Below are 19491 nucleotides of genomic sequence, written 5' to 3'. Positions count from 1 at the left end.
CTTTGGCCGTCCTTCCTCACAGCTAATCAGAAGAAGGAGCCGCCGATGGTGGAGATTTAGCACAACAGCCTGTGAGCCTTTGCGGATGACCGTTTTTGTCACACAGGGTTTGACGAAGGTTCTTTACCGACTGGGGGAGCAGTAGTACACTCTGTAAAGTTGGTTTTCGGGTAGTGTTGAGCCAGCTGGGCGTAGGGACCCCAGGAAGGGGTGGGGGTGGGCGGGATCGCCCCTTGGACCGGGGTTCAGCCGGCTGACTGGAAGGAGAAGCGGACGTGGGTGCTGGGGGAGCTTTGAAGCGGTTGCGGGTTGCGGGAAGAAGAAAGGAGGCGTAACGTGGAAGAAGGGCCCGCGATCTAGTGGGATTCCCGGGCGACCTCCGTTGTCGGTGAGGGATGGCCTGTGTGGGCTACACGGAGGTTTGGGGTGACCCACCGACAGAGTACCATAGGAGGTGGTTAGGCTGATATCATGGAGGTGGGGTGCAAAGGAGCCACACCCAGCGGTCTGCGAAGCCAGTGCTCCACCGCCTCCTGAGTGACCTAGTGCAAGTCCCGGCACCTCTCGAGCCTCAGTTTCCTCAGCTATAAATGGGAATAACAATCATACAGGACCCACAAAATAGGTGGGATGGTTGAGTTAGATGAGATGGTGTGCCACTAAGCCTAGTGCTGTAGTGAACCATCAATAAATTGCCCACTGGGAAAAAAAGAAAAAGCACACAGTGAGAGTTGTGAGTTAACTTTTATTGGGGACAAAATGAGGACTAGAGCCCGAGAGACAGCATCTCAGATAGCTCTGCGGAGCTGCTCCAAAGAGGTAGGGGGGAAGGTCAGTGTTACATATGATTTTAGTGAAAGGGGGTATGCACAGTCAAGCACACATTTTGGCAGAGGCTAGCTGCTAGTCACAAGGAGCAGATGTCACCATTGATGATCTTAGTGCTTTTCTAGATATGAGAAGATGCAAGAATTTGGGCTCATAAAACCTCCTGAAACTATATCTGAAAGGCCTGTCCTGCCAGTTTTTCCCAGAGCACAGAGTGCCTCATTCCTGATCACTCTGAACTCCTTTTAGGGTGTGTTGAAGGTCAAGGCTGCAGTGGCTAGTGACTTAATCCTTGTAGAGGCTGATGGCAAGTACCAATTTTTAGTTGGCTATACTATTATCGATATTATTACTATTATATGGACTTTGTGGAGGACAAGGCTGTGGCAATGGAATTAGAGTGCGACCGGAATAAAGGTGGACTCTAAAGAGGGGATGGTAAAAGAGAGAAGTAAAATCTGGCGGCACCTTCTGGGACGGGGACGGGGTCGGTCTGGCTTGGGCGACCCGGGTTTGCGCGGAGTTGCTGAGGGGCGGGGTGTGGCTTTGGGTTTCCCCCGGGGAGGAGGAGCTTGTCTGCCGCGGGCGGAGCTGCGGGCGGGCCCGGCTCGGGCTGCGCGCATCTGCCAGTCTCCCTTTTACCCTCCCTGCAGCAGCCAGCCTGAGCCATGGGGCGTCGCTCCCTCCTGCTCCTACTCCTGCTCCTGGCTTTCCTGACTCCTGGGGCCGCCACACCCGTACCGCCGGCCCTGAGGGCCCTCAGCAGCCTGCACTTGTCAACCAGCTTCAGATCCCGTCCCGCTGTTGCCATGAAATACTCGATTCACTACATTCAACAGAAGGTAACGGGGAAGGGGTTTGGGGTGGCGGAGCGGGTGGCGAGGACTAGCTTCGTGGTTCCCAGGCACCAGAGCTCACCCGAAATTTCGGACCCCTAATGCCTAGGACTTGTCCGAACTTTGGCTTACACTTTACAGATGGTGCCCCTAGGTCCCCAGTCTGTTTAAATTCTGTCCTCCCATTACCAATGATTTATTATCAGTCCTGGCTCTACACTCTCTTCTGTGACTGGCCACAGCAGTGACTTCAACGCCTTCTGCTCCCAGAGCCTGCCCTAAAGAAAACTCCATTGGCCTCCCGCCAAATTCAAATTATTTAATCCCAACTCTGGTACCTACTTCAAGGTGACAGTCATCCTTTGTCCCTAAATTCAAACTTCCAATATCTTATTAGATAATATCTAATATTTCTTCAATCTAAATTACCAGCCTGTTGTCTCATGTTCAGCTCAGAGTTGATTTTGTAGACCTTTTTAAATTTTTTTATTTTTTAAAAATAATTATTTTATTTTTGGCTGCATTGAGTCTTTGTTGCTGCATGCGGGCTCTCTCTAGTGATGACGAGCGGGGACTACTCTGTTGTGGTGCGCGGGCGTCTCATTTCGGTGGCTTCTCTTGTTGTGGAGCATGGGCTCTAGGTGCTCGGGCTTCAGTAGTTGTGGCACGTGGGCTCAGTAGTTGTGGCTCGCGGGCTCAGTAGTTGTGGCTCGCGGGCTCTAGAGCGCAGGCTCAGTAGTTGTGGCACACGGGCTTAGTTGCTTTGCGGCATGTGGGATCTTCCCGGACCAGGGCTCGAACCCGTGTCCCCTGCGTTGGCAGGCGGATTCTCAACCACTGCGCCACCAGGGAAGCCCCGTGTAGCCCTTTTATTGAGTTTTTAACCTTCCCTATTTTCCGTGAAACTGAACATATATGTAGCTCACGCTTGTAAAAGTTGTAGGATTTTCTCAAGATTTGGGGAGTGGGGTGGGGGTGAGCATCTCTATAGTTCTGAAGCCTGAGTTTAGGGGTTTAAGGTAGGCATAATGCCTTTGTGCTTGGCTGAAGCATGAGGTAGGTATTCCCTGAGAAGCCTGGATGAAGAAGTACATCCTGTGTGAAATGACAGGATCCCTTACAGTTCTGTATTTCTGGGAGCCTGTGAAAAGATAGGCAAAGATTTGGGAAAGGTTGGGATTAGAACTGCAAGAGTCTGAGGTTCGGCTTTAGGAGTCAAATACACCAGGATTCCAATCTACTACTTCTGTGACCTTGGGAAGTTTCAAGTACTTCTCTGTGCCCAATTTCTAGATCTCCAGAGGATTTGGTGATGGTTAAATGAGAGCAGATCACATGTCCCTAGCAGAGTATCTGGCCTCAAGTAGGCACTTATTAAACTCATGGTTACTGACCTATGAATTCTGAATAGGAGTTTGAGATAGAGGGATGGTGTGAACTTACAGAATAATTTGTAAGAAATTGTTTTTAACCCAGAAATTTAGAGATTATGAGGAAGAGAAAGCATTCTAGTTTTAGCAGGAGTACTAGGAAACAGGGGTCTTTTTCTTAGGCAACTCTCTAGGCTACAGTTTCCTCATTTGTAAATTGAGAGATCTGGACAAGGACCAGTGTGTTTCACATTTTACTGAGGAAAATTAAGGGCTCTTTATGGAGCTGTCTCAAACGGATGGGGAAGGCCCAAGTGGAATCCAAGTTAGGGTACCCCAGAACTCCCTCTCTCCCTGACCTCTTTCAGCCTGAACTTTATGTTTTTATCTGTTTTATATACTGAGATATTGCAGAGTTCCATAATTAAAGTAAAATTGCAGGGGAACTATTGGAATGAAGATCTCTACAATCCTTTCAGGAATGATGAAAGACAACTATCAGCAGAAAAGTGGGGTAGAGAATGAAAGGGTAGAAGAGACTGAATGATCTCTTAGGTCCTAATTTATATTCCTTCATTGTGGATTCCTTTCTTGACCACTTCACTCTTTAGATATATAAGTTGAGGCCAGTTCTTTTTCCATTTTTAGTGATTTATAAGATCTGGCCTTAGCCATGTTTTGCCCTCTGGCTTATATTTAGTTCATATTTTAGGACACAGGTTCTACAAATGTTTTATTACCATGATAATTTTCTTTACATCAACTCCAATTGAGTTTTATTTCATTTTTTTAAGAAAAACTTTCACATATGTATTTGTTGCATAATAATGGTTTTATAGTAATTGCCAACTTTTCTGGACCATAGATTTTTAGTTGGGACTGAAAAGTATGTGTAAACTCAACTTTAATTTTTTTAGTTAGAGCACATGAAATACTTTTATGCCTTTTAATAATAAACAATTATTATTATAACTAAGGTTTAGTTTTTTTATTTTTATTTTTTTTGTGGTATGCAGGCCTCTCACTGTTGTGGCCTCTCCCGTTGCGGAGCACAGGCTCCGGACGCGCAGGCTCAGCGGCCATGGCTCACGGGCCCAGCCGCTCCGCGGCATGTGGGAACTTCCCGGACCGGGGCATGAACCCGTGTCCCCTGCATTGGCAGGCGGACTCTCAACCCCTGCGCCACCAGGGAAGCCCCTAAGGTTTAGTTTTTATTCAAGGTTTAATTTTCATCAAACATTATAATAATTTTATTTATCTGTGGTTATATCTGTCCAGCTGACCAAGCGATTCCCAGCTGTCCTTATATGCACATAAGCTCCATGAATGGTCTTGGTAAAAAAGCTGAGCCCTCCTTCATAACTCTGATTACTTGCAGAATGAAGGGCCAAGTCCTTGGTATTGTTCCTCATTTCATAACCCCAGCTGGTCTTTCAGCTTCATATCCTGCCACAGACCCCCGCCTCCCCGCGCCTTCCCTGTACATATATATTTTAGCAACATAGAACATAGAATTGAAGTTGACTGTGTCAGAAATTGTGTCTGGAATACCATCCGTCTTCTCCGCTAGTTAAACTCATACCTCTATCCCAGCTGAAATGTCAACTTTCTTGACTTTAGTTGGTCTTTTTTCACATGTACTATTTTGTATGTGTCTCCTCAGCTAGATAGCACTGTCCAGTACCCAGAAGAGCCCATACAAATATAAAGTACAAAATAAATATTTGTTGAGGGAGTGAATGGATGACTATCCAATGAAAACCCAAACAAAGCAAAGTCTACCATTATTTAATTGACACAAATCATTTTTTATTTATTTTTCTTTTTATCTTTTAATTCTGTTCTTTACCAATTATATTTCCTCTTCTTTCAGCGTCTTCAAATGTTGTTGATTTAGTAGGAATATTTGATTTCTTTTATCCAAAATAACTGAATCAGGAGACCAGACAAAGGATAGCACATCACTCGGGCACATCAAGGCTCTGGGTACATGTGTGATGCCAGTGTTGTAAAAGGCTCCTTGGGATGCATGGCTTGTGGGTATGAGGTTTCCCTGCTCTTCATTACCCTCCTACTCCCACCCGAGCCCCTCTGACTGGAATGTGAATCCTGAGGGCATTTTACTATGTGATGTAGTGAGGAAGGAGAATGGGTCCTTTCAGGCTGTCATTTTCCTCACTGGTGAAAATAGAAATCAGTGTTTACTGAATTAGTCAGGGTTCTCTAGAGAAACAGAATCAATAGGATGTGTCCGTGTGTGTGTGTGTGTGTGTTTATGTATATCTTTCTCCGCAGAGAGAGATTGATTAATTTTAAGAACTTGGTTCATATGATTGTGGAGCCTTGTAAGTCCAAAATCTGCAGGGTTGGCCAATGGGCTGGAGACCCAGGGAAGAGTTGCAGTTTGAATCCAAAGGCAGTCAATTTGCATAAGTCCTTGCTCAGGAGAGGTCAGTCTTTTTTTTTTGGCCATACGCGGGCCTCTCACTGTTGTGGCCTCTCCCGTTGCAGAGCACAGGCTCCGGACGCGCAGGCTCTGGACACGCAGGCTCAGCGGCCATGGCTCACGGGCCCAGCCGCTCTGTGGCATGTGGGATCTTCCCGGACCGGGGCACGAACCCGTGTCCCCTGCATCGGCAGGCGGACTCTCAACCACTGCGCCACCAGGGAAGCCCCAGTCTTTTTTACTATTTGGGCCTTCACCTGACTGGATGAGACCCACCCACCTTATGAAGGGTGAAGCTGCTATACTCGAAGTCCACTGATTTAAATGTTAATCCCATCCAAAAAACATCTTCACAGAAACATCTAGAATGTTTGACTATTCTGGGCACCATGGCTCAGCTGAGTTGACATGTAAAATTCACCATTACATCTACCAAGTTTGTTGTGAGGGTTAAATATGGTAATTCAGGCATACTGCCTGGAACATTAGGAAATTAAGGAGCTTAATAGAGTAAATGCTGGTTCCTCCTCTGCTCTCTCTTAAAACCACACTCTCCGTAGTGCTGTACCTTTCAGGTTGATCCAGATGCTGACAGTTGTGGTAATGTCTCTTCTAGAAACCTGGTGGTCAGTCATCTACACTCAACTATTCTTATTTAACTACTGAACAGTGTTTATGTGAGAGCTCTGCATCTTGGCCCAGCATTGAACTCATGGCTGCTGACTCCTGCAGGGCCTTCCCACAGCTCCTTCCTTATCTACTGTGAGACCATCACAGTGGACTAAGCTATTTTGATTTATGTATGTCCCTTACAGTTCTACTTTCAATTCCTTTTCTGGGTTTCCCTTTCTTGTCATGGTGGCCCTGATGTCTAGTAAAACGGAGCTGTGTCAGGCCTCTTGGAAGGGCCTATTGCTTTTTCCCCTCCTCTTCCTCTTTTCATTTTTCCCTTCTTCTCTTTTTCTTATTGGTTCGTCTGTTGATGGCCTTCCCCTGAGGCCTGGAGCATACCGTCACAAATATTATGTGAATTCTGAACTGATTTCTGTTTTTGCTCACAGAATCATTGTCAGAAGGGGTCATTGTAGTCCACCCCTTAGATATGATGAATTGACTGTGATCAAAATTATGGAGGGTTAAGAACTTGATAGAGCTTGAATACCATACAGGTTTGAGAATGAATTCTGTTTCTAACACTACCTGAGTAACTTCAGACAAGTTACTCTGAGCTTCCATTCTTATAATCAGCCAAATAGGGATAATTACACTACTCATCTCACAGACTTCTTGTGAAATGAGCTGATATGTGTAAAGTGCTTATCAGGCACAGTTTAGATCACTTGGTAAACACTCAATAAATGGTAAATGTTATTTTTATTTTATCTTGCAGTTTCTTAATATGGCTTTTAACTTACCTCCTCTCCACTCAGAATAAAATGTTTAAGTCATTCCTTGTCATACCTAAAATAATTATTCTTGAAAATATGAAAATCTTTGTGAATTCTTTTCTGTTACATAAGTAGTACATATGTGTCTTTTTACCAGTGGGATATAATATATAGTACACTTGTAAATAAGGCATAGAAATTAATTTTTTTTCTCACTTGAAATCATTTTCTTTCACATAAGACTGATATATAAAGAAAGTCATCTGAAGCTATTTCTATTTTTTTTCTATGCTATTTTGAGTTTTGGTAAATTGTGGAGGGGAAAATATATGATAATAAATGTATCCTTTTAGGTTTTTGCAAATACCTTCTCTTCTTGATAATAATACTAAATCTAACCTGTCTTTCTGATAGAAGAGTTTTGAATATTTTATCAGTTAATGCTAAAATGTAATTTCAGCAAAAATTTTAGATTTTGTACTGTCATGTTTGTATCCATCAGCATACAGGGACTTTGTGCTTTAGCCACATAAAACATATTTTCAAAATTTGAGTGCTAGTGTCAGCCCTGCCACTAACTTGTGTTAATATTGATACCTTGGGCAAATTGCTTCGCTCTAGATCTCAGTGTACTAATATGTAAGATAAGAAGATTAGATCTGCTGATCTCTGATGCATCTGTAATTCTGTTCACAACTGCCTCCTGTCTATAGGGCATTATATCAGGAGCTGTGGAGATGTGAGCACAAGTTCTATTTTTTGCCCTACCCATTAATTGCCTTTGGTAAATCAGACCTAAACAATTTTTCCATGTCAACTTCGAATAAGATACAGACTCAAATCATGTAAAATGTTTTTTAAATTAAAAATTAGCTCTCCCACTGGCACCATATTTATAACATAGAACATTGTATTTATGTTTATGATTTTAAAGTTTGCTTAGTTGAAGGTGGATTGGAGAAGAAAGAAGAATCAGAGGTAAGAAGAATAACTGATGATATGTGTTATTTGTTTTCCTTCCCAGTGCCTTGCATGGTACCCTCTACATAGTATTTCTTAATAAAGATTTTTTGAATAGAAAAAGTTGGCTATAAATTAAAATGAATATGGAGTAAGGGGGGGGAGAGTAAATTGAAATATGCAGTGCATAAGTGTCTAATGCATTAATAATAATAATAATCTGCTACCATTTATTGAAATATTTATATGCCCTAGATACTGTGCTAAATACTTAATAGACATTCACTTATTTAATCCCTATAGCCATCCTACAAGGTAGATGCTATTATTGTCCAGCTTTATAGGTGAGAGAACTATCATACAGAGAGGTTAAGTTACATGTTCAAGGTAAACCACTTATCTGTACCATTTTGTTTTTCTAAAAATAAACTCATGAGTTCTAAAATGAATGTCATTACCCCGCTTGTTGTACTAAGCAGGATAGGCTAGGTTGTGCTGCAGTAACAAAACTCCAAAATTTCCGTGATTTAACCCAACAGAAATTTGTGGCTCACAGTGTATTTCCATTCAGGTGAGCAGAGGGTTCTGCTCATTACATTCACTTAGAGACTGAGGGTCTGATAGAGGCTTCCTCTCAATTTATGCTTTCACAATCAATGTAGCAGTGGAGAAAGAACATAGAAGGCTTCTGCTAGCATGTAAATGCTCCAGCCTGGAAATGATAGGTCACTTCCTTTCATAAGTCATTGGCCAGAACAGGTTACATTGCTTTCTCTAACCACAGGGTGGGGAGACAAAAAGTATTGACTCTGGAGTGCCTAGAAGGAGAGAAGGCACTAAAGACTGCCATACTTAATCAGTCACTTACTCCCCTACCCATCCACCTACTCAATGTTTATCTAATTCCTTTTATATTTCAAGCACCAGGCTAGGTCCTGGGGAGGCAGAGATGATTACATCCTGGAGGACTTCACATTACATTTTTTGACCATTCCAATAGCACATACTTAAGTTGTATCTGAAAAATATGAAAAAGCACTAATAAATTTGTAATGTCTTGGCATTTATTTGATGTTACGGAAAAACCCGAACGAACACTTTGGCCAACCCAATATATGGCTGCAGCTCACAGATTGCTTCAAAAAATAACCCTAGAGTGAGGCTGGTCTACTTAGTATTTTCTTGCTCAGCTTACCATCATCATATATATGTACATATACACATATATGTACACATTGAAGCACATAATAAAAAAGGGAATTAATTTATTCATATTGTCATTCAGTAATTAAAAATAATTGTTTTGGGGCTTCCCTGGTGGTGCAGTAGTTGAGAGTCAGGGGACACGGGTTCGTGCCCCGGTCCAGGAAGATTCCACATGCCATGGAGCAGCTGGGCCCGTGAGCCATGGTAGCTGAGCCTGTGCGTCCGGAGCCTGTGCTCCGCAACAGGAGAGGCCACAGCAGTGAGAGGCCCGCGTACCACAAAAAAAAAAAAAAAAATTGTTTTGCTTTTTTTTTTTTTTAATAAAAGAAACAATATATAGATTTATACAAAAAATCTTACTTGTGTTTTGTAGGTATTAGATAATTGTCCATCAAAACAGGAAAATTCTGCATTGATAATATATATTTTATTGGGGAATATATAAAAATCTTTTTTCTTCTAGTTCACAATTTAAGAAAAGTCCTAGTTATTGTTTATGAGCAGTGAACAATGAAATTTATTGATTATCTAATCTGGGCCAGATATTATGCTAAAATCTTTTACATACCGGTTAATTATTACAATCACTTTTAAAAATAGATGGCTTCATTGAGGTTCATATAGGCTAAATGTCTCGATCAAGTTATTAAGGGACAATATTGTGAGTTATATTTTAATCTGTTGCTTCCAAGATCTATGACCTTTCATTCAGTTGACACCATGATGCCTCTATGTTGTAAGCAGTAGTAACAAAACTGACATCTCTGTATCTATTTATATTCCACATTTAGTCTTTACAACAATCCTGTGAGGTAGATATCATCCTCATTTTTAGATGTGAAACTACCAAGGTTCAAAAAGATCAAAGAAGGAAACATCCAAAATATTCTACTTGTAAATCTACTGGTTTTTCACTGTAAATATATCATTGTAAGTGATTTGTGGTGTATCCATTAAATGGAATATTATTACCTGTTAAAAATGATGGTCTTGAAGTATATCTGATGATGTGGAGAAATAGTCATGAATTAATGATGTGAAAAAAACAAAATGGAAAACTGAATGTACAATGTATTTCCAGATTCATTTACTCAATTTTTTTTTAAGTGCCTGCTATGTGCTAGGCACTATTCTAGGCAGTGGGGAAAGAGCATTAAAAGCGTTGGGAAGAGCAAGTACAAAAATCATGAGGTAGGTGTGTGCCTGATGGGAAAAACTGCAAGGAGGCCAGTGTGGCTGGAGGGATGTGCCCAAGGGAGAGAGTAGTAGGGGATGAGGACAGTGAGGAGAGAGAATGTACATACTCTTCTAGTAGAGAAGGAAGGCAAATGAACTAGGGAAATAGAGTTTGACTGCAGGGCAGTTGTGAAGTCTCATGCAAGTTAGTAAGACCACATGACATGGCTGTATGTTTCTATAGCTACATTCAGTTTCTTGGGTATGGGTGTGGGGTTGATGGAGAATTCTTTTCAACTAGGATTTTGCCCTTTTGCCAAATGAGTAAAACAAAATGAGAGAGAGACATGGAAGCTGAGGGGTGTATGCAAAGGAGTTATGGACCACAGAATTTAAGCCAAGTAGGGAGGTGAGTGAGGATGGGGTGAGGGACAGTGAAAAGGTGGATAATGTGAGGTTGAAAGATTTGGAGAATCATAGTAGAAGAGGGAATGAGCTGGAAAGATAGAGGAAGTAGAATGCTTAAAATTGAGGGTGTGGCAGGATTACAGTTACTGGGAGTGACAAGGTCTAGGGTTTGACCATGGGTTAGTGACCAAGGTAGGTGAAGGACAAGGTCCTTGGAGGAGAGGAGCAAAAGGAACTAAAGGGCCAAGATACTGAAGTCACTAAGAGTTTTTTTTTTTTTTAGTAAGTATTTATTTATTTATTTTGGGCTGTGTTGGGTCTTCATTTCTGTGCGAGGGCCTTCTCTAGTTGTGGCAAGCAGGGGCTACTCTTCATTGCAGTGTGAGGGCCTCTCACTATTGCGGCCTCTCTAATTGCGGAGCACAGGCTCCAGACATGCAGGCTCAGTAGTTGTGGCTCACGGGCCCAGTTGCTCCGCCACATGTGGGATCTTCCCAGACCAGGGCTCGAACCCGTGTCTCCTGCATTGGCAGGCAGATTCTCAACCACTGCACCACCAGGGAAGCCCATCACTAAGAGTTTTGAAAGGAGTTATGTTGGAGCGACAGTGAACAAGGAGCTAAAATCTTCAAGGCATGAAGGGAAGTGAACCAGGGGTCAGTAGATGATTGTAGTGAGAAGGGTAGTGGGGTGTTATAGTTTGATGACATAATATTTAAAGGTAGTGAATTGGGGAAGATGGAGGAAGAATTAGGAACAATGGAAATACCTATCCCACCTCCAGACCCAGTGGTGGGAGAGGTTTGAGAGAAAAATCAACTACCAATTGAGAGGGTCAGATATGTTTAACAATATGTTTATAGCTGCACAGAAAAAGAGTAGAAGAAAATATACTAAAATAGTAACAATGGTGGAAAGATGTGTGATGTTTCATTTTATTCTTTATACTTTTCTGTATTTTTCACATTATCTGTGATGAATCTGCATTGTTTTATAATCCATTTAAAAAGAGTATTATTAAAAAAAAAAAAAAAGCAGTTGCCCTGTCCTGGCTCACACAGGCAGTATGTGGCAGTGTCAGAACCTGGGCCTCAGGACTCCAGACTGCACTACCCAGCACCACATCTCTGGGTAAATGCTCAGACTATTGTTTCTCTTTCGTTGCCTGGCTATGGCTGCTTTGCCATTTTTTCCTTGACTCTTTTACATCCTTATCTTCCATACACAGCTGAAACAAGGATGAAGAACTCATTTGAGTGGAGATAGAGAAAAAAAAGAACAATGGCCCTTTATAACCCCATTTCAACCTAAGGTTTTACTGAAAGGAAGGGGAGAAGAGGGTGACAGGAAAGAAGAAAGGTTTCCAGAGGAATTGTACATGTTTCAAAGAGACGGGGAGGAATTCAGGCCACCTAAGTAGAACCAAGGCATATATTTTCCCTAAGTCTCCAACCCCTCCTATCTGTACTTTTCACAGATAGGAGCCCATGGTTCCTCTCGTGGCTGCTTTGCAGATCATTCCCAAATCCATAATTGTAGATCGATCTGTCTCTGTCTCACTTTTGACATATTTCTCTAAGAATAATCATAATAGTAATAATAGAAAATATTTATTGGGCTCTTACTATGTACAAGGCAGTGTTCTAAACACTTTACATATATTAGCTAATTAATTCTCACAGTGACCTCACGAGGTCTCGGTACTGCTATCCCCAATTTATAGATGGAGAAACTGAGGCACCAACTGTGTTTTAATTACTACCTCATCGCCTCCTTATATTTCTACTTGGATCTGTAGTTCTAACTCAAAACCAGACTTATCTGGTTAAGTGATGACTTTCTCCTCGTGGCACTATTATCATTTAAAAAAAATTATTGAGGACTACATATATGCCAGGCATGGTTCTTTAGACAATAGTTGGACTGCTCGTGTGGAGCTTATTTTCTGGTTAGGAAGTAGATAGTAAGCAAATAAACATTAAATAAATAAGATAATTATAGATTGTAATGATTGCCTTGAAGGAAATAAGCAAGGTGATATGTATGTGTAAATATGGGGTACAGCGGATGGGAAAGGCTTATCTCAGGAAGGTTTCCCTGAGGAAGGGACACTGGATCAGAGAGGGAGCAGAAAGTATAAAGTCCCTAAAGCTTGAAACGTCAGGTATTTTTGGCTCTTCTTTCTCCCATATTCTTTGTAACAAGTTAGGTTGATTCCATTCTCAGAGTATATCTGCTTTTTTCACTTGTATGGCCGTCATGCTTTGTTGCAGCTTCTATTACTGCCTTCTTGGACTGGAAGAGTCTCTTAACTGGCCTTCCTTGCAACCTACAGTTCCCCCTCCACTGCAGTTCCCATGGGCCACATTAATCACCTCCCCTCCAGTCAAACCACTCTTCTGCTCAGGACCTGCAATGATTCCTGATTGTTTGCTTTATTAAGAACAAAATCCTGTATGTTTGAGGCCTTCCACCCTTTGGCTCCAACCCACCTTTCCAGTTCGCTAATCTGTTCTCCACACATGCCCATTTCTTTCCTGTTTCTATGCTTTAACCCACATTGTCCCTTTGCCTGGAATGCCTCTCCTCTGGCCCTTCCCTCCTTTATCAACCCCTTGCATTTTTTAAGCCCCATCTCAGACACTGCCTCCTCCAGGAGCCATTTCTTAATCACCCAGAAAGTGTGTGATTGGTCAGATCTTTCTTTGTACTTCTCTCATGGCATGTGTCTTACTCTAGCCTTGTGTTAAAACCTTTTGTTCCCCTTTTAAAGCAGGAAGCCTGTCTTGAAGGATCCATACCCCTCCACAGCATACAGCACACTCTTTTACTTAGTGTCATCTGCACAAACGTTTTTTGAATCTATATCTTCCCCCTTCCCTTTTTCTGCTTCTCTGCACATTGCGGTAAGGAAGGGGTGTGTATGTATAGGGTAGGAAAGAGTGTGGAAACTTGATTCTCAACTGTCTAAAAGGCTTTGGGGGAAGAAGGTAGGAAGCCAGGCAAATAAAAACAGGCTTACTTGTTCTCGTCCTCTTATCTGGATGATCTGGAAGCTGGTTGTCTGTACTGACCCTTCTCCCAAAGTATCTACATAGAAGGAGTCGTGGGAGGGAGTGCTGCAGCCCCTGTTTTTTCTGCTTTGTGTGAGGATGTGGGCTAGGGGAAGGGTGAAGAATGAATGTATCAGGAACAATATCTCCTTAAAAGCTGCTTCTGTGGTGGCTGTGTACTGCCTTTGTTTATTAGAGAGCTAAAGTAAAGGGAGTACTTTTTATGGTTTTGGCTTTTCATTTGTAAACAGAGGCTAATTAACTATGCGTATTTGTAAATCCTTGCTGTCTATTGTGTATGAGTCAGTTAGTTCCAAGTTGCCCTTCGGTGCTGTGACTGGAGAGAAGCAGCTGCCCTGTCTCTGTCAGGCTCATGATCTCTTTCTTGCTGCTTGTATTATGAGGACTGCCCACGTGGGTTTAGGATAAGGCAGATTTATTAAAGTCAGATTTCTTTAGGAACTTTTCCCAGAGCAGCCCTGCAGTTTGGTTATATGATACAATTTATATGTATGAAAGTATAACTATTACAGAAGTTATGATAGCTAACATTTATAGAGTAAAGCAGCACAGTTATATATTCATTCAACAAATATTTATTGAACTCTCCCTATGTGCCATATACTGTGTCAATAGCTAGGGATAAGGGAAAAACAAAAACGTACATCATGAAGCTTACAGTTTAGTTGGAAAGAAGATAGTGACAAGTAATTACAAGTGTGATGTGTGTTTTAAGGAAGTAGTTTGCTGCGGAATCTACGGTACAGTCCTAAGTCTTGCGTATTAGGGCTTCCTCTGGTCAGTAATGGTGTTAAAGCAGAGACAAGAAGCTGAGTAGGAGTTGGCAAGGAGAAGGGAGGTGATGGAGATTTCTGTCCAGGTAGAGGATGTATCATGTACAAGATACTAATTTAGGAAAGAGTAGGAGGAATTGAAAGGAGGTCAGTAAGACTGGGACAGGGGGCACAGATGATGAGGCAGGAGGTGGGCGATCAACACTGTGAAGTCAGTGTTGTCACTATTTCCACTTACACACTCATGGTGTGGGTATTCCTTCTTTGAAGCTTTCATTGACTTTAAGAACATAACTTGGTGTTGAGTTGGTGCTGGGGCAGAGCACTGCTCTGTTCACCATAGTACGACATGTTCACCTTGTGATAGGTACTGCATATGTGCTCTTCATATAATTATCTTAAACCCTGCATGAAAGTACTACATCTCTTTGACAGAGGAATAGAGGGCTCAGAGATGAAGTAATTTTATTCATGATCACATAGCTGATAAATGATAACACCAGGATTTAAACTGAGCTTTGGTGTCATCAGAACCCATACTCCATGTTGCCTCTGTAATAGCTGTATTTCTGGAATAGATAGAAGATTTCGTAATTTATGGTCTGATTTAGAGATAGTTGTGGAAGTCATATTATATTAAGGAAATCCAGATTACACGTTAATAAAGTTGAGGAATAAGAGGAGTTTCAATTCTCTTTTTAACAGCAAGTTGGGTGATTTCGGAGAGTAAAAAGAAACATAACAGAGTTTTTAACAATACAGAGCTTTCTTCTGGCTTTGGTTTTCTGTTATGGAAAGAAGAATTTAAATGAATGGGATTATAGGATTATATGGTAGCTCTAACTACCATATGATCCTGCATTCCCATTCCTAGGCGTATACACAAAGAAAACCATAATTCAAAAAGATACATGCACCCCAGTGTTCATTGCAGCACTATTTACAATGGCCAGATATGGAAGCACCCTAAATGTCCATCGACAGAGGAATGGTTAAATATGTGGTATATATATACAATGGAATATTACTCAACCATAAAAAAGAATGAAATAATGTCATTTGCAGCAAGATGGATGGACCTAGAGATTGTCATACTGAGTGAAGTAAGTCAGAGAGAGAAAAACAAATACCGTATGATATTGCTTATATGTGGAATCTAAAAAAAATGTTACAAATGAACCTATTTACAAAACAGAAATAGAGTCACAGATGTAGAAAAAAAACTTATGGTTACTGGGGGGAAGGGGGGGATAAATTGGAAGATTGGGATCGACATATATAACTACTATATATAAAATAGATAACTAATAAGGACCTACTGTATAGCACAGGGAACTCTTCTCAATACTCTGTAATGACCTACATGGGAAAAGAATTTTAAAAAGAGTGGATATATGTGTATGTATAACTGATTTACTTTGCTGTACAGCAGAAACTAACACAACGTTGTAAGTCAACTCTACTCCAATAAAAGTTAATTTAAAAAAATGAATGGGAACTACGTTAGTAACAGAAGGGGACTATGACACCTGAGACAAAATGTACTATGAAATATTTTTGGGTGGCTCTGTACATTCTAGAGTAAAGGATGTTACGAGACCTCCATTGATGATCACAAAAAGGCACTCTCCATGGGGAATAAAGTAATGAGGTCACTACTGTGGAACTTTGTCCCCTTAAGCTTGGTGCTTAATACAATTTACCATAAATACATTAGCGCATCCTCCATTTTAAGCTTTCCTAGCAGTCCATGTACAAAATTTGGCTTGGAATAAGTTAATAAGAATTCATATAAAAGTCCCTAATCTATGCTGCGTGGACTAGTCCCTACCATATCTTCATCTTCCACTCCACTTGCAGAGGGCCTTGCATGTTCCCCCTCCTACCCAGTAATTCCAAAGGACAGCGGTCACTGTTTGGCACTCTGTTTTTGCAAGTCTCCCAGTCCCTGGGTTAGGGAGTCAAGTCCAGTTAACTCTACCCATGTATTTTGTTTTCTTTAGAAGTCTGGATATTGGTCTCATCTTTAAACACGCTGTTTAGAATAATAGTACTAGGCTCCTGTTTATTTAATAAAGTGTTATTGTTTTAAAGGATATTAGACTGAAAATCTAAGCTAATCTCTTTAACCAGTTTTATGAGAAGGCCGGCTATTTGAACCATTGTTTTGTCACCTAAGAGGAAATAAGTAGTTCCTTGAGATGTGGCTTTATAATCTTCAGCATATGAAGTGATGAAGGGGATATCACAGATTATTTTAAATTTCTTTATAAATAAGATATCCAAAGCCACCGTGTTTCATTGCTGCAGTATGTACCTTTCCTCAGAGCTACATAATTTATACAGCAATGAATGTGTACCAAAAATATATTGCACTGTCCTAGCACTGGTTACTGGTAACTGGGCAGAAAGTCAAAAGCAAAAGCATATCCCATACTAGACCACAACATATTTGGTGTGTGAGATGCTCTCACTGTCACCAAGTCATTACCTAAGAGAGCTGAAAAAAATTTTATTTAAAATTTTACTTTGCAAGGTTATGGCTTTTTAAGTGAGCACTCAGAACAAATTGCTACGGTTTCATATGTTAATTTCTTCCTTCTAAGTGGCAATATTAAACACATAATATAAATTGTGTATGTTCGTGTGTGTTTTTGGAAGTGGTTTCAGACTTGGAAGGTACATGCTAATAATACACTGCAAAATATATTAATAATACACCAAGCTCTCACTTCCTGCCGGCCTTTGCTGGGCACTTGCATGAATGTATTATCCAAGTTAATCATCACAAGACACATCTGGGATAGGTATCATTATTATTATTATTTTTTATTTTACAGATAAGAAAACAAGCCCAAAGACATGAAGTACCTTGTTCAAGTTCAGATAGCTCTAATAGATAGCAGATTTGGCACTCAAACTCAAACCTGTCTTCAAATTCCCATCTCTTTCCACTACATCACAGAACATTTGTGGTTTTCAGGAGGAAAACAAAGTGTTTGAAAGATGCCCTTGGTACTGGTTAGATTTTATTAGTGTAAAAGCACGTGTGTGTTTTGTGTGTGTGTGTATTTAAGCCTTGACACACTTTGGCATTTTTGATAAGTTTTGCTGATAGCATATGACTAGCATGTTTGGCCAGCATCATTGTGATTTAATAACCTAATTTAAACAAGGAACTGCAACCCAAACAATGGCTGATTCATCAGATAGGAAAGTGAGGAAGTACTTGTTATCATTTGTCAGTTAATTTTTATTTTTATGCAGTTTGAACCATGGGTCACACTGCAGACACTGTACTTTAAAACTGTCGGAAACCTCTGTCACTTCCTGAGCACTGATGGCCTCTTCCTTTGAGGGAGCCGCTCATACAACAATTTTGGAAAGCAGTGGTGATGACTCCCTTCTCCTTGGCGTCGGATGCTTCCTTTCTCTTGAACAATTGGCTTTAAATGACCATGACTGGGGCAGCCAGTGCAGACCAAAACAGGCTTTTTGTTTGCCTTTTTATATAGTCTCGACTATATAAATATCTAGAAAATGACTACACTTTAAAAGAGAAGGGGATTCATATTTACCGAGCATCTCTCCATGATCTCAAAGGCAACAATCTTGGGTTTCACTCCTCTGTGGTTCTGGGAGGCCACAGCACCAAGCTCTGTATATGTGGAACTGAGCTGATGGAATGACACTGCGTATTATGTCCTGTTTTATTGCAGACATTAAATGCAAATATCTGACCTTAGGCAAGGTATAGAAGAGCCTATTGCTGTTACTTATATACCTCCAGTGCTTTGGTCCATCTCTGAAGAATGTGAGTGTTACCATGGTGAAATGATGTTGGCTGAGATGCTAGGGGAGTTACTTTCCAAAAAATATGGATCATGGTTTTTAAAGATTTCCAGAAAGGCTTTTTGCAGTCAAATTCTATAACATTGCCAAATCCTTTTATTAATTTGAATTTATAGTCATTTGTCTGCAGTGTCTATTCTTCATGTGACCTTTCTCTACTCCACACTCAAGGCAAATATATATGTACACTTTTTCCTGTTGGTCTTCCTGCAAAGCTTTATTCTTTAAATACTTCAATTTTTGAGGTGTCTGGCTTGTTTTAACACTCACATGTTCCCTTCTGTTAAAAAATGTCTCCCTCTAGGAAGCCCTTTTTTGTTAATTGGAAAAGTAGTGAGGTCTTCTGTTGGTCTTTTGCTCCTAATTCATACTCCAATTCATTTACTGTCCCTCCTTCACCTTTGATTACACATATCTAACAAGTGCAGGCAACTTTAGTTGACGTGCAGATTCCATGTACTTCATTTAATTCCAAACTGACTGAATCCATGCCTCTCAGGATATCTTGACTGCCCCATCCCTGGCTTAGCTAGTGTAGGCTTAGGCAATGGAAATACATTTTAGGATCAACCTTTACAAACATAAATGTGCTAGGAAAAAAATCTCTAATACTTGTTATTTATTATTGACACTTTGTGCCATGCATTACACATTGGTCATCTCATTGTTTTGTACACACTATGCTGGGATGTGGTTTATACAGTGCTGGTATCTCTCTGCTTGGAATGGTTTGTCTTTCTCCTTTCTCTGCTTGGCACGCTCCTGTTCATCCTTTGCTGCTCATGTCTTGCACCACCTTCTCTGTGAAACTTTATGGGACTGCTTTTCTTCTTTTCGATGGGCTGGGTAATTGACTTCATCCCCTTTGTGTCTCCCATTGCACTCTACAGATACTTCTGTGCTACTACTCTGGATTGCAATGATTTGTTTATATATTTGTGTTCCCATTAGCCTGTGAGCAACCTGAGTGCTGGGACCACATCCATCAGTGTATCTTCAGTGTATGCGCTCAACAGCTGTTTGAATGAATAACTGGCCCAAGCTGAAGTGGTTACTCCATCTTCTGAACGCTGTTAACACTTGCTTTTATTATATTTTGCCTAGTGCTACCAGCGTGGCATAGACACTGCCCAATCAAAGCAGAAACTGGTCATAGAGCTGAGGCCTCTTGCAG

The 19491-nt window shown here is 41.1% G+C and overlaps 1 protein-coding gene across 5 annotated transcripts in view; it reads left to right on the top strand.

The window, feature by feature from the left end:
* Positions 1-27: 27 nt before the first annotated feature.
* PRCP (prolylcarboxypeptidase) overlaps positions 28-19491 on the top strand; it is a 73178-nt gene continuing 53714 nt past the window's right edge. For 2 of the 5 annotated variants that reach the window (XM_024763582.1, XM_024763581.1), the window contains exons 1-2: positions 30-118; positions 1482-1670. In XM_024763582.1, coding sequence (XP_024619350.1) covers positions 1497-1670 — 174 coding nt within the window. In that variant the 5' untranslated portion in view covers positions 30-118; positions 1482-1496. The other 3 variants (XM_024763578.1, XM_024763579.1, XM_024763580.1) reach the window with 3 other exon arrangements.

Source organism: Neophocaena asiaeorientalis, unplaced genomic scaffold, assembly GCF_003031525.2.
Source record: "Neophocaena asiaeorientalis asiaeorientalis breed wild unplaced genomic scaffold, Neophocaena_asiaeorientalis_V1.1 scaffold23, whole genome shotgun sequence".
NCBI classification, from domain to species: domain Eukaryota; kingdom Metazoa; phylum Chordata; class Mammalia; order Artiodactyla; family Phocoenidae; genus Neophocaena; species Neophocaena asiaeorientalis.
The sequence above is the reverse complement of the archived record's forward strand: the minus strand, read 5'-3'. Positions and strand labels throughout refer to the sequence as shown.